Source organism: Clupea harengus, chromosome 3, assembly GCF_900700415.2.
Source record: "Clupea harengus chromosome 3, Ch_v2.0.2, whole genome shotgun sequence".
In the NCBI taxonomy this organism is placed as follows: domain Eukaryota; kingdom Metazoa; phylum Chordata; class Actinopteri; order Clupeiformes; family Clupeidae; genus Clupea; species Clupea harengus.
In genome coordinates, this window is record NC_045154.1 from 32,228,472 (window position 1) to 32,243,289 (window position 14,818).

At 45.4% G+C, this 14,818-nt stretch overlaps 3 protein-coding genes across 9 annotated transcripts in view; 2 read left to right on the forward strand and 1 right to left on the reverse strand.

Moving 5' to 3' along the window:
- Positions 1-6,614, forward strand: part of abcc8 (ATP-binding cassette, sub-family C (CFTR/MRP), member 8) — a 55,427-nt gene extending 48,813 nt beyond the window's left edge. The window contains exons 31-39 of the mRNA XM_031565437.2: positions 30-143; positions 752-872; positions 1,420-1,550; positions 3,021-3,099; positions 3,360-3,468; positions 4,165-4,268; positions 5,224-5,357; positions 5,986-6,048; positions 6,431-6,614. Of these exons, the coding sequence (XP_031421297.1) occupies positions 30-143; positions 752-872; positions 1,420-1,550; positions 3,021-3,099; positions 3,360-3,468; positions 4,165-4,268; positions 5,224-5,357; positions 5,986-6,048; positions 6,431-6,568 (993 nt within the window). The 3' untranslated portion in view covers positions 6,569-6,614. The remainder of the gene's footprint in view (positions 1-29; positions 144-751; positions 873-1,419; positions 1,551-3,020; positions 3,100-3,359; positions 3,469-4,164; positions 4,269-5,223; positions 5,358-5,985; positions 6,049-6,430) is intronic.
- Positions 6,615-7,334: 720 nt separating this feature from the next.
- On the forward strand, positions 7,335-9,281 carry kcnj11 (potassium inwardly rectifying channel subfamily J member 11). Its single transcript, XM_012832700.3, has one exon. It carries the CDS (start codon positions 7,757-7,759, stop codon positions 8,954-8,956), a length of 1,200 nt encoding a protein of 399 aa, XP_012688154.1. The 5' UTR covers positions 7,335-7,756; the 3' UTR covers positions 8,957-9,281.
- A 490-nt stretch (positions 9,282-9,771) lies between these two features.
- LOC105904770 (MOB kinase activator 2-like) overlaps positions 9,772-14,818 on the reverse strand; it is a 51,092-nt gene continuing 46,045 nt past the window's right edge. For all 7 annotated transcript variants that reach the window (XM_012832705.3, XM_012832704.3, XM_012832703.3 and 4 more), the window contains 4 exons: positions 14,194-14,354; positions 13,747-13,843; positions 12,139-12,263; positions 9,772-11,657 (listed from right to left, as the gene is read on the reverse strand). In XM_012832705.3, coding sequence (XP_012688159.1) covers positions 11,380-11,657; positions 12,139-12,263; positions 13,747-13,843; positions 14,194-14,354 — 661 coding nt within the window. In that variant the 3' untranslated portion in view covers positions 9,772-11,379. The remainder of the gene's footprint in view (positions 11,658-12,138; positions 12,264-13,746; positions 13,844-14,193; positions 14,355-14,818) is intronic.

The window sequence follows — 14,818 nt, forward strand, 5'->3', positions numbered from 1 at the left end:
GGATGAGAGAGTTCTTGCTTGTCTTGTAGGAGTACATTGGGGCTTGTATTGTGCTTATTGCTGCCGTGGCCTCCATCACTAACGCTATAGACAACCATCTGTCCACTGGACTGGTAGGACTGGGCCTCACATATGCACTATTGGTAAGAGCAGATCTTCTCGTGTGTGTGTGTGTGTCTGTGTGTGTGTGTGTGTGTGTCTGTGTGTGTGTGTGTCTGTGTGTGTGTGTGTTTGTGTGTTTGTGTGTGTGTGTGTGTGTGTGTGTTTGTGTGTGTGTGTGTGTGTGTGTGTCTGTGTGTGTGTGTGTGTGTCTGTGTGTGTGTGTGTGTGTGTGTGTGTGTGTCTGTGTGTGTGTGTGTGTGTGTGTGTGTGTGTGTTCTTTAAACAATACTAAATTCAGACAGACAATGGCTGGTACATGACGTGTGCAAGTAGCTCTGTTTTCCTCACTCCACCCTACGCCCAACCCCCTCATTGTCACGGCTGTCTGGCATAGGTAGCTATCAAATGGCCAAGTCATGCATAATAGTTTCCAGACACAAAAATAACATACAAATTCCAAATTCAGATGTAACCTTCAGTGGTGACATTTTCAGGAGCAATGGTGTCTAGTGTATAGGTGGAAAGTAATTATTCAGATAAATGCCTCAGTCATAAATATTTCAGGTGATCAATTAAGATATAGGTCCTCCAGCTGTTTTGATTCACGCATGGCTCTTTCAGTCATCTAAATGAGAAGTGGTTGTTTCAGGTGTCCAATTACCTGAACTGGATGGTGCGTAACCTAGCGGACATCGAGGTCCAGATGGGCTCGGTCCGGCGGATCAGTGGCCTGCTCAAGACCGAGCCGGAGAGCTACGGGGGCCTCATGTGTGAGTGACATCATTGCCACAGGACTTGCTGTTTACTTGGGAGAGGGGATGGGGTTTTGTCACCCTAAAAGGTCACCCCAGGGGACCAACTCTGGATCTCGCCTTTAACTTTGGTCCCTTTCTTGATCTCTCCCTGATACTCTTCCTCTCCCACCACTCTCTCTCTCATCTCTATTTCTCCCTTATTTCTCTTTCCTCCCCATATTTCTCTCTCAATCTCTCTCACCATCATCTGTCTCCTCCCTCTCTCTCTCTCTCTCTCTCTCTCTCTCTCACCCTCTCTCTCTCACCCTCTCTCTCTCTCTCTCTCTCTCACCCTCTATCTCTCTCCCTCTCTCTCCCTCTCTCTCTCTCTCTCTATCTCTCCCTTTCTCTCTCTCCCTCTCTCTCTCTCTCTCTCTCTCTCTCCCTCTCTCTCTCTCTCTCTCTCACCCTCTATCTCTCTATCTCTCTCCCTCTCTCTCCCTCTCTCTCTCTCTCACCCTCTATCTCTCCCTCTCTCTCCCTCTCTCTCTCTCTCTCTCTCTCTCTCTCTCTCCGTGAGCAGCGGCGTCTCAAGTGCCAGACGGATGGCCACATCAGGGGGAGATTCAGATCCAGAACCTGAGTGTGCGTTACGACAGCACTCTCAAGCCCGTCCTCAAGAACGTCAACGCCCATATCTGCCCCGGGCAAAAGGTGCAACACCAACACCAACACCAACACCAACACCACTGTGCTTCAACTCTTCTTTTCCTTCTCTAGATGTGCTACCTTAGGCCGTGTTCACACCTGACTTCTTTATTTAGAAAAAAAATGCTGCCTTCAGCGCCTTTTGAGGGCTTTTTGAGGGCCTTTTGAGCGCTTCAGCACGAGAATTCTGTAACCTTAACAACCGGATTCATACATTCTAGCGATACATTATTATCCATTATCCGTTGGTTATCAACTACTATTGTTAGCTAGCTACTATGGCGAATAAAATGCAATTACTTGCTTTAGCTTTGGCGTTTGAGGAGGAGGAGTGTGTTCGTGAACAGCCAACGCGCCGTTTATGGGTGCATGAAATGCGTGAATAATTGCTGTGTCTTATCAAAGCTAAACTCTCCTGAGCAAGCTAGAGTGCTAATAGATAGCGAGCTGTTTAGCCCTTTACTAAGGGCTTTAGCTACAACTCGTTAGCCCATATTGGCACTCTTGCTTGCTCAGGAGAGTTTAGCTTTGATAAGACACAGCAATTATTCACGATTGTATCAATTAACCACCACTAAAATAACACGGTTGATAATTGCTGTTTGAATTACTTAGCTACATGTCCTGTGATCACATACATATTGTTTTTGTCTCCAAATGCCATCTTTTGGTGTCGTTCACCCATCCTGCAACTGCATATTGATAGGCATCTGTACTCTTGAAATCTCCGGTTTATGGGGATGGATTATGTACAAGATAAATGTAAATGTCGGGAAAAGAAAGTTGGGGCAGATGCTTTGCAAAAACACAGAGGAATTGCTAATCGCTAACGGCTAGTAGCATGCTAACATTAGATAGGTGGCTCAGACACCTCGCAAATCCTCTTAGACGTATTTTTCAGTTACAATAATGGGGTTTTTATATTGTACAGTGTCTATTTCTCTGTAACTTTCAAAAAAATCTAAGCAAAAAAATCTACAGAGTTTGCTCCGCCATTTTTTAACTAAGGTAGTAGGTTACTAGGGAAGGTACACGCATACCTACTCTCCTCGTCCTGATTGGTCAGCTGTCAGAAAGGCGCTTGACGTCCCCCAGCGCTTTTCTGAAAAGTTGAGAAAATTGAACTCAAAAAGGCGTCGGGCGCTGTGCTTTTATAAAAGTTTAAAAGGCGTCCGCCTTTTTCCTTTTCCCATAGGGTTGCATGTAAAAAAGGCGCTGGCAGTTGAAAAAAAGAAGTCAAGTGGGAACACCTTAGACAGTTCTGGTTACAACTGAGACCATTTCTTTCTCCTCTCTTTCTCTCTCTCAGAGACTATCTCTTTTCTCTCAGACCCTCTCTAGAACATACCTAGAGTTCACCCACACCACCTTAACTGGCCATCTTGAGTTACAGCTCAAGCATCTTGGGTGTGAATCAGCAGGATGTTATCTGGGCACACGTGCCATCATATTAAACACATGCCACTTCCTCCGTAGGTTGGGATCTGTGGCCGAACTGGGAGCGGCAAGTCTTCCTTTTCACTGGCCTTCTTTCGCATGGTGGACACATTTGAGGGTAAAAATTAAAACTGCACATGATTTCATAGACAGTAATTTCAGCAATTAACAGATCATACAACACACACACACACACACACACACACACACACACACACACACACACACACACACACAGTCAGACAAATGCATACCTTAAACGCTGAGAAGAATAAAACCGTTTGGAGTTTACATGACAGTACACTCTCTGTTCTATGTATATTGATGCCATGCCGTGGCAGATCCCCGTCAGACTGATGTCTTCTCTGCCTCCCACAGGACGAATCTTCATAGATGGGATTGACATCGCACAGCTGCCTCTGCAAACGCTGAGGTCACGCTTCTCCATAATACTGCAGGATCCCTTCCTGTTCAGCGGGACCATACGGTGAGGCAAAGGAGCGTGGCAGATGGCGTGACACTTCTTGTTATTCCAGAGCTCTTGATGTAATGAAAAATCACAGGCACAGTTTGATATTCTTTCTGAGGAGAACAAAAATGGTTTAAACACTTCACAATGTCCTCTGACCTGAGGGGCCTGAACAGCCCCTCACAACAACATCACTCGCCTTCTTTTGTGGACAGAAAACTACACAGAACAAAGACCACCTACCGTATATACTTTCAGCTTTAGTGGTAGTAGTCCGTCAAAGCTACATGGATCAATGACCATTGGCACATCACAGTAGGTCTTCTAATGTAACTTGCACAATTCTATTATTTTTCAATTCTATTATTTTTCCCCGTCAAGCCAGAACAAGACAAACTCAAGGTTGCTCAGCGGAACCATTCATGCCGTGGTTACCATGGTTACTATACTACATGGTTACTATTGATATGTCCTGGGGATCTGGAGTGCCACTGGTGGCTACTGTCTTAGTATGAGCTTTAAGAAGCATACAATACAAATGTATTGTAAACTTGAATTCAAAATTGTCAAAGACTGATTGGGCTGTTGAAACAGCATCTTCAGTCACTAGGAATGGAAGTGAATTAAAGGTTTGGCCTAATGCCAGATATAACTAGTGGTGAAAAAGGGAAACGCATCTTCACTGTCAGCTTCTCATGGTTCCTTACTGTGTAGGTTTAACCTGGACCCAGAGAATAAGGCATCCGACAGCATGCTGTGGGAAGCCCTGGAGATCGCCCAGCTCAAGTCTGTTGTGAAAACCTTGCCTGGAGGACTAGGTAAGCAAATACAACCAGGAGGGCCCTTTTCAGGCACTTATTCTGTACTGTTTTCAGAAGGCATTAGGCACAATTCAGTTGGGTCTGACTAACAACCTGTCATTTCAATATACTCCACAAAGGACAAATCATGACTCGTTTTACTGCCTTTGTGGATTTAATTCCATTTCCCACCCTAAGCAGGTCAATCAAACAAGGGTCTTGGGTCCATAGGCATCGCTAGACCCCTTTAACTGGGATTTTTAAATAATACATGATCTTATTTTCAATTCGATTCGACTCAAACTTAATTGACTGCTACATATGGACATCAGAAAATTATATGGACGTAGCAGACACAGGGAAGCAGTAAGGAGAGACGGGATTGAAAGAGGTAGTACCTGGCTGTAGTTATTGGAGATAAACAAGTTAGCTATCTAAGCAAGGCAAGTTCATATAACATATTGTATAGCACATTTCATACACGCAGCAGGCATTCAAGAATTGAGTAATGTCTAGCAATGCCAGTAGTTGGGTTATTTACTTTCAGGATTCAGGATCCCTCCACCACCATTCTGTAACATCTCTGAGACTCGTGTCTCGTGCTGAAGTACAGTCAGTGAAGCCAGTAGTGTCATGATGTATTCATACTGTCATTCTAACTTATGTAACTCCCTTGCCTGCTCAAATGGAATAACTACTTAATGTTTCTGAGGTCAGTGCCAAATGGAGAGTATGACTGCCCTTGGCATTTGGGAATTCTAGAGGACCCAGAAGATAACAACATGATGGATGGATAGACAGCGAAACAGATAGACAAGAGTTTTACAGACAGACAGACAGACAGACAGACAGACAGACTAATATGGACGTAGCTGATTTGATGAATGAGCTTTGAGAAGTCTATCTCATGTGTCTGATGATTGTGTGTGTGTGTGTGTGTGTGTGTGTGTGTGTGTGTGTGTGTGTGTTTCAGATGCGATGGTGACGGAGGGTGGGGAGAACTTCAGTCAGGGCCAGAGGCAGCTCTTCTGCCTGGCCCGAGCATTTGTACGGAAGAGTAGCATCCTCATCATGGACGAGGCCACTGCCTCCATAGACATGGCTACGGTAAGTCAACTACGCCTCCATAGACATCTCTAAGGTATACACCTCCATAGACATGGCTACAGTAAGTAAGCTATGCCTCCATAGACATGGCTACAGTAAGTCAGCTGTGCTTTCATAGACATGGCTAAAGTAAGCCAGTCAGAAGCCCCCTGGCTGGAGAGCACTCCATTCATGCAATGCTCAGACACAGCACACACGCGTAGTACAGCGTGGCCTGTCACAAAGAAGGACTACACATCATCGTTCTGGACCAGTGAAGCGTGGGGGCAGGATCTAATGCCCCAGCCCCACAGGAGGAATAACACAACTGGGAAGAACAAATACAAATACAGAAATGAGTGCTTCTCCAGCAGCTTACGAACGGCAAAGATATATTTTTAGGGTTCAGGTCCAAGCGTGCTTATAAAATATAGTAGGTTACACACATATACATGTTGTTCATCTGAAATTCCACAGAGTGAACCTTTAGATATCTGCCAGATCTCCTAATGCATCAGTACTGAGAATGTAACAGCAGTGTTCAAGCTTTTCCGGTGGATTTGATTACTGATTTGTGATTTTAATGATTCCCGTCATATACGTAGCTTTGTGGTTCTAAGCCATGTCTTTGTTTTGTTTTTGGCTGCAGGAGAGCATTCTGCAGAAAGTGGTGATGACGGCTTTCTCTGATAGGACAGTGGTAACCATAGCGGTGGGTATCTAATAAACACTGTGTGGGTATCAAACCCACGCCGGCTTATCAGTCTGCACTGTTCGCTCAACATCATCCACTCATGAACAAATGTCATTTGGCTTTGATGTTCCACTTGCTAATAGAGACATAACCATTGCACAGTCTGTTAACATTGTCCTAATACTATGAGTCTTTTCCCAGACACTAACTCTCAAGAACCTGCTCGGATACAGTTTTAGTTGAACTTCACTGTTTTACTAAACAACTGCATTTGGATGCATATCCAGTACATTCTTGTTTGAAGTGTTTTTTATGAGCACATCATACAGGAACCGGATGTGTTTTTGACCAAACAGACGTTTACTTTTCATTTTGTGTCTCTTTGATGTTTCCCGTGCAGCATCGTGTCCACACCATCTTGAACGCTGACCTGGTCATTGTCATGAAGCGAGGGATCATCCTGGAGTATGACAAGCCAGAGGTCCTGCTGGAGCGGGAGGACAGTGTTTTTGCCTCGTTTGTCAAGGCAGACAAATAACTAAAAGGACAAAAAAGACTGAATCAAGGACCCTCAAAGTGCAATTGTATCATGGACTTTTTTTTTTATATATCTTGCATCATATATTTGTAAATAAGATATTAATTCTTTATTAATAAAAAGGAGTAATTTTCATTTTAAACATATATTTTTAAAGAATGAGTAGCCTACTGTCTGTTGAATAACATCGTTGAGTAACCCTGAAATACTCTCAGTGGGAGGTGATGAAATATATCTAGTACACACAAGTACATGGTTGACAGATCTTCGATGAGGTCACCTTATCCATAATGTAGGCTTATCTTGGCAAAAACACATCAATTTCACTTACACTATGATTACACAATGTTTGAACATAGTCTATTCAGTGGTGCAATTGTAGTGGACAACAATGTTAACAACAGCTGTATACCATGCATGTGGAAACGACATAGAGGTTGATAAAGCTGGGATACTGCCAGGATCACAACTACAGAGGGGGCAATGTCAACTGTACACAGAAAAGAATGATAAATATTTGGAGGACCAACTTTAGATTTTAGGCACCACAAACGCATTAAAGGGCAACTCAAAGTAAACTGTCTGAGGTATTCAAGTTTCCTATTCTGTCTTTAGACTAGACTACAAATGCATTTTGTAGGATTGTACAAGTGTTAGACTGTAACACTTGCGGTGTTGGGAAATGTACATGGTCAGTCACATATTTTGACATGCGCAGGTATGATGCCTGAGTTTGAAAGCTGAGCTTGTTTGTCTTATCTCGATACGAGGAGAATGCCCTTTCTCCACGCCATTGGACAGAGCACTGCTCCCTCTCCGAACACAACTCTACGAATATATACAACTACACCAAGAATATATACAACTATAAGCATCTTTGTTTTATTAGCGGCATACGCGTGACTTAAAGTGAATGGAATGCCTTGTTCGGCGAATGACAGTGACCCGGCCAGGGACAAAGGATCGAATTTCAAAGTGATTGGCGTAGGCAGCTGGGGCGCCGAAAGTGGATTCTACGCTCGGCGGTCACAGCGCCGGATTAGGGGGCGTGAGAAGCGCCCATGGTTTGGGAGAACAGATGATAACATTGGGTGGGCGTCTGAGGAAGGAGACCGATTCTGTTTGACGATTCTGCGCGTTGCGCGGACCAAAGCTGATGAGTTGCTGGTACCATAGCATGGAAGAGCAATGTTGTCAAGAAAAGGTCTTATTCCCGATGATTTTTTGCTAACTCGTTTAGCGGAAGATGTGCGCCAGCCGCAATTCAAAGCGGTACAGAGAAAGGCTCGCTTTGTCGCCAAGAACGGGACTTGTAACGTAGCCCACACGAATATTCGCGAACAAGGACGCTTTCTGCAGGACGTCTTTACAACATTGGTCGATTTAAAATGGCTCTATACGCTCATTATATTTACCATGTCCTTTCTGTGCAGTTGGTTTTTGTTTGGCATGATCTGGTGGCTTATAGCGTTCGCGCACGGAGACCTTGACCAGCAAAAGGAAGACTTTATCCCGTGCGTGACCGACATTCATTCCTTCTCCTCAGCCTTCCTGTTCTCCATAGAGGTACAGGTGACCATCGGTTTCGGTGGGCGAATGGTCACCGAAGAATGTGTGTCAGCCATCATCATACTACTGGTTCAGAATATCGTAGGACTGGTTATCAACGCCATCATGCTTGGTTGCATCTTCATGAAAACAGCCCAAGCCAAGAGACGTGCCGAGACGTTGATCTTCAGCAAACATGCAGTGATCTGTCCTCGTAACGGGAAACTGTGCTTCATGATTCGTCTTGGGGACCTACGCAAGAGCATGATCATCAGCGCCACCGTAAGAATGCAGGTGGTGAGGAAGACCACCACCAAGGAGGGAGAGATTGTTCCTCTGGACCAGATAGAGATCCAGATAGATAACCCTGTTGGAGCGAATGGAATCTTCCTGGTGTCCCCACTCATAATCTGTCACATCATTGACAAAGACAGTCCTTTGTACGAACTGTCAGCGGAAAACTTACAAAATGAGGACATAGAGATAATAGTCGTGCTGGAGGGCGTTGTGGAAACCACGGGCATTACGACCCAGGCCCGGACGTCTTACCTGTCAGACGAGATTTTGTGGGGACAACGCTTTGTGTCCACAGTGAGCGAGGAGGACGGGATTTATGCGGTGGACTACTCTAAATTTGGGAACACGGCGAAAGTGCCTACTCCAGTCTGCAGTGCGAGAAAGCTTGAGGAGAGCGGCGGTATGGCGCTGCTCAAACTTCTAGAGTCCACTCACTCCAAGGGCACTGTTAGGAGGAGACGTGTCAAACAGCCCAGCATTAGCCAAGAACAGGAGAAGACACAGGCCTCGAGCCACAGTATGAGCACTCGGGCGGAAATGTAAGGTGTACTTATGAAAAACCCTTGTATTATGTAATATCTATTTTATATTACCGTTTACACACGCGTGTTCAGCATACCTTGAATGCACTACAGAGATGTTTTTCTTGAACCCTTCCTCGGAATGTTTCCCAAAGTTGAACTGACTGCATGTCTCCACTTCTCAGGGTGCGCTAAAGGTCTTTAAGCACATACAAATATGCAATGCCATGGGTACATGACAAGTAGCAGACCTCCATGAGCCCTCAATGCTGGATTGCCTTTATTATAGTTATTATAATTTATATTTCAAGCAGTGGGTGGGTGTATTAAAAGGTGAATGAACATGACCTGTTTCCTTTGTGGGGTTTTTACTTGTGGAGTCGGACACCAGCTCTTCATGCCCTTTCGAGAGCAATGTCAGTGAAACATCATAGGGACAGAGATCTGACCAGGTTTCTTTTCTTTTGTGTGTGTGTGTGTGCGCTGTAACTTCAACACCATATCTGGGCTCATGATGAAAGTGTCATGAGCTTGCACATGTGCACAGAATCACTGTATAGCCAAAGTATAGTGTGTACAGTCCAAGACATGTTGAAGGAATCAGAATTTAAGGTTCAGAGTTAATAATGAGGAAATAATGATATACCTTAGTCAATAATTCAATGCATCTTATATCTAGTTGTAATTGTGCTTTTATTTGGACATAGGTTAGAATGTAAGCATTTCTGGTTAGAGAGAGAGATTGTCCTGAGGGAGGGTGTGAAAGTGTCAGCAAAGGGCTCAGAGACTTTTGTGAATGAATAGGGTGACAGAGAAAAATGCTGCAGGACTCAAGAGTGGCATTTTTGTCTTTTATTAGATTATAATTTGCAGAACTTAAAATATTAAATTGCTTTTAACTTAAGATAATAATTAAAATAGATAAAAGGAAAGCCAGAACTGAAGAACCCTGCAAATAAGAAGACCAAAATAAATAAAATATAAATCCAATCCCCCTTTTGACAGAGGCAAAGTTCTGACACAACCAACTTGCAATGACATGTGCATCTTACATGCTCATACGGTGCCATTATCATGACCTCTCTTGATATTTAAAAAAGCATTTAAAACAGGTAAATGAACAGAAAACAAAAAAAGAGAAAAGGGCTGTTACATTGGAGGCATTTGGGATCCTCGGTACGACGCAAATCAGCACGTTGATCGCCACCCAGTGACGCTCGGGCCTCCGTCTCTAGCGCACGTCTACCTTAGTGGGCAAGCAGACATCAGACATGTCCTTGTCCCAGCAAGCCCCCAGAAAAGATATAGCCACCCCCCACCCCCCCATACACACACACACACACACACACACTCACACACACACACACACACACACACCCCAGCAAAACCTCCCGTCCTGCTCGTGCATCACTGACCACCAGGTGGGGGAAAGGCCCCCGTAAGGTGACTGCACCGATTAAATACGCATGGGTATGATATTCTCTATGACCTTGTTGTTGCTGCGTGTTCCCCTCAGCCTGTCTCTTGGCCTGGGTGTGTACACCCAATACTGAGTATGTGAAGAGTTTTACATAGAGACTGTCAGGTAGGCTTTTAAATGTAGCACTATACAATGAGAATGCAGATTAAGGTACTGAGAGCGTTGTAGAATGTAATAGACAGAGAAAGAGAGAGAGAGAGACAGAAAGAGAGAGAGACACCATTCTCTCTCTGGCAGCAGTGACATGTTCTTTTAGGTCCTGAGTAAAGAACGCTTTGATCATCCCAGGCATCAGACAGTTTAAATTATATAACGCGCGTTAGACATCAGCGCTCCATGCTTCTAGGCTGGGCCACTGGATGGACGGGAGAAGCACCTGCTCCCTAAAGTACTCCCACCACAAGGGGGAGCTAGTGGCTATTACAAGTTTAGGCTGTGCACACCATCTTCAGTAAAACAGTGAAACAGCGCCACTACAGTTATGTTAAGCCAGTGAAGAGGGGAGGGGAACACGACCCCCACCCCCACCCCCACCCCCCAGCAAAAAAAAACATATTAAACAAAATAGCCTCCATGTGTAAAATAAAATCTTAAAAACCACAACAAAAAAATTCCAACAAATAAAAGCAAAACAATAAAAACACAATACACACCTCTCCTAGTTTGTCTACTGCAATGGTGAGGGGTGGGATGGGGCAAACCAGTCTCCCCATCAGCTATACCTCCTCCCCATCCCCATCCCCCCACCCACCCCACACCCACACCTCTGACCACTCCAATGGAAGAATGATCAGGGAGTGAGTGCGTGTGAGTTTGTGTATGCATGTGTGTGAGGTCTCTTAGCCCCTTAAAGGCATCCAGGCCTTGGGCTGGGGTGCGATGGGGTTGGGATGTATGGGGGGGTGGGTTCAAGGCTCTCGTCTCGTCCTGCTTCTAGCTGGGGTAACGTCACACCCCGGGAGCACTCATCTCTCCGTCACGTGATTCTGTGCGGTGGGGGAGGGGGGCGGGGGGTTGCACAGGACCTCCGACAGGTCGTCCATTATGCAGATCTCCTTGGGGTCGACCAGGTTAAACACCCGGATAAAGACGATGAAATGTGCGTAGAGAGTGTTCAAGTGACCCTGCAGATCCAGAGCCACGGTCTCCTTAAAGTGCGCCCAGTAGATGTGTGCCAGCACGTGGAACAGGAACCGGCAGATCTTCTTCACTAGTGTTTCAAACGTGTTTGGGAACTCCTTACCTACAGGAGAAAGAGAGCGAGAGACAGACAAAGTGTCAGGTTTCGAGAGGACATTTACTTCTCCCCACAACACTAACAAAAGGAGTACAAAGATGACCCTCACAGGATTGCTGTATCGGAAGGCATCAAGAGTAATAGCACAAGACATGAAAGGGTACACAGCAATACTATTGGTTCTGAGCAATTAGGTAAACATTTGCTTAAAGTTGTTATTCTCAATATTTGTTTAAGATTAAACATTCCCCTACATATAAACATGCTTGCCCAGGGGTTTTTCCACATCTGGAACATAAGTGTTCAGCTAATGCCTGTATGAAAAGGTTCTCAGGACAAGGGTGACCTCTACAGTTAAAACACGTACTTCCCATCATTGCACACTAGGGGGCGCCAGTGCTATGTGGTATGCCCATTCATTCAAACTTAAGACAAGCAGGATACATCCTATACTACTGAGAGAACTGTAGGGGGCATATCAACTCACCGTATTTTGTAGGGAAGATGTCTTCATCGGTCACAATTTTTTGAACCGAACTCATGACGAAGTCGACGTACTGAGGAGCTGTGCATTTAATCTTCTTACCCTTTTCATCTTGCCATAAGAGTATTCTGAAAGGCACAGATAGTTCCCATTAGGTCAAAAAGGCTAATGAAGTCTGATTTACCTGTTCCATAACTATTACATTTTTACTACATATTTTATCGGTGCACCCGGAAACCTTGCCTCTTTCTCAAAACCTAATTTCAGTTGTCAGGCAAGTGCGTTGGCGCTCCAGGACGTGTTGACCTCTTTAGGTCAGCATTTATCCTTTATGACGCAGGGGAGAGCGTTTGTTTCTGGGACCTTGGGCCTGGGACCGCCCGCAGGGCTATAGACACCACAAATCCTCTGGAATGTAGACCGTATGCATAACCGGCCCGGCAGCGGGAGACCCACTGACCGCTGTTAACACAAACTGTTACACAACACGAGACCTGACAGTGGAGCCACATTCTAACTTGGACCAGAAATCAAGTGACCGGTGGGGAAAATCTTTGTAATGAGAAGTCAGATTAACCATTTCATCAGGGGGTGAAATGAAGTGAGAAATATCCATTTCCCCATTTTATCTAGAGATAAGTGCTTTCTCAGTCTTCAGAGAAATCATCAGTCATCACGCCATCAGAGATACACAACTTCTCAAGCTTCAAACTGCAATATGAGTATAGTAGGGTAGCTCAGTCTATGTGAGGTTCCAACAAATGAAGACCACAATCACCACACCGGAATGTGAAATTACAGGAATCAGCAGGAGCAAACAGGTGACTATTTAGCAAATGAGAATAAACCTATGAGTTCCTGCTAAGTGTTTTTTAACCAATTGTTTGCCTACTCTGTGTGAGTCACCATCACGCTGACTGACACGATGAGTGTTTGTCAAGACTGGAGTGTACGGCAGATGATCAGGTTTTTCAAGGTCAAACTACAAGACTCAAACCTTGAGAAAATAAAAAGCCTAAATACACATCAACAACTTCCTCAAACCGGGTGAACTAGTTGAGAAAATTGTTTTAGAGCGACCCGTCTCAAGCTGAATGGCGTGATTGCATGTTTGGCCATTTTGAAGACACAAATGAGGTCAAGTATGTAATCAGTTTTTCCACAGAATTTCTCTTCACATACATTGCCTTTTTTAAATTTTTTTTGCCCTCAAGCGGGCATCAATCACTTCAAACCTTTTGTCTCTCCTCACTGCGATCGCACCACAAATAACAGGGAAGAAGCACTGTGTTTACAGTGAACACAAGAGCAACGATGCGATACAAAGCACACCAGCAGAATGTGTGTCAGTGGAATACAGTGCGGTACACTCCAGGTTACATTTGCAAGGGGAATTGACCCAGATGCCTCTGTCGCTCCAGGCGTCTTATCTCCCGCAGAGAAGAAAGACGCCATTGTCTCTGTGGCACACAACGTCAACTAGTCAACCAGCGAGGGAGCAATTTAAGGGGGCCCTACACTGGCCACTCAGCATGGGGGTGGGGGTGGGGGTGGGGTCGCAAACAGGTAAACACAGACAGAGTGTGGTAGGCAAGAGACCATGATACTCACGTATTGCATGCAGCCGTCATGGCCTGACACGTGTCCCCAGTGCAGAACTCTGAGATTGTACTGTACTGCAGGTTGATGAGATTGAAGAAGGTTGTTGCTGTGAAGATGGACAGAAGAAAGCAGAGATGAGAGGAGGAAGGGAGGGTAAGAAAGAGATGAACATAACATCCATTCTTCATTTTTCACCAATAATGTGACAGACAAAACAACAGATATGCTTTGAACGGATCCATCCCGTTCATGGATTTCTTCGCCACATAGACCATTCATCTTGGCCAATTTATGGTTCTTAACTAGATCATAATTTCTTTTTTACAAATCATGAAACTGCCTAGACCCTCAAAAACTCAACTACTTTGTTTTGAATCATCTAAACTAACCACAGGCCCTGCGGCTGGTCTGGCCGTGGTCAAACACCAAAACAAATACACTGGATGTTGATCTTACTGTTGCTGGCGAGCCATTCGTTGAGGTCGATCTCCGGGGGCAACACCACCAACTCCTTCAGGTCGAAGTCCACCACCCGCACCTTCGTGTACTCCGGCTCCAGGTAGTGCTTCTTCTCCTCCGCGGGTGGCTTCTTGCCATTGGGCTTTGTCTTCGACTTCCTGAAAGAGGGGAGCAAAGGATTAAAGTCGGAGCCCAGGAACGCAGCACCCGATTGTGGGCACCTCCACACACACAAAGGAGGCGTCATTTTACACGCTAGGCCCCAGTCTACGGCATTTATGACCACGGTGTTAAAACAGCTTTTCAGCTTCCAGTGCTACATTCAACACGTCTCAGAGGGTCAGCGGCGGTGGCGGTGTTGTGAATATCTGTTGAGTCATAAACCTTACAGTTCCTCTTACCCCTGTGTAGTGGCAGGGGCAGGGGCAGGGGCAGGGGCAGGGGCAGAGGCAGGGGCAGGGGCAGGGGCAGGGGCAGGGGCAGGGGCAGGGGCAGGGGCAGAGGGGGGTAATGACTTCATGGACAGTGGCAAAGGCATATGGAGCCGAGCGGAGCTGAAGCATCCATGCTCCTGTGCTCCTGGTGGACAATGTTATCTTTCTGTGCCTGGGTTTCAGCTGCT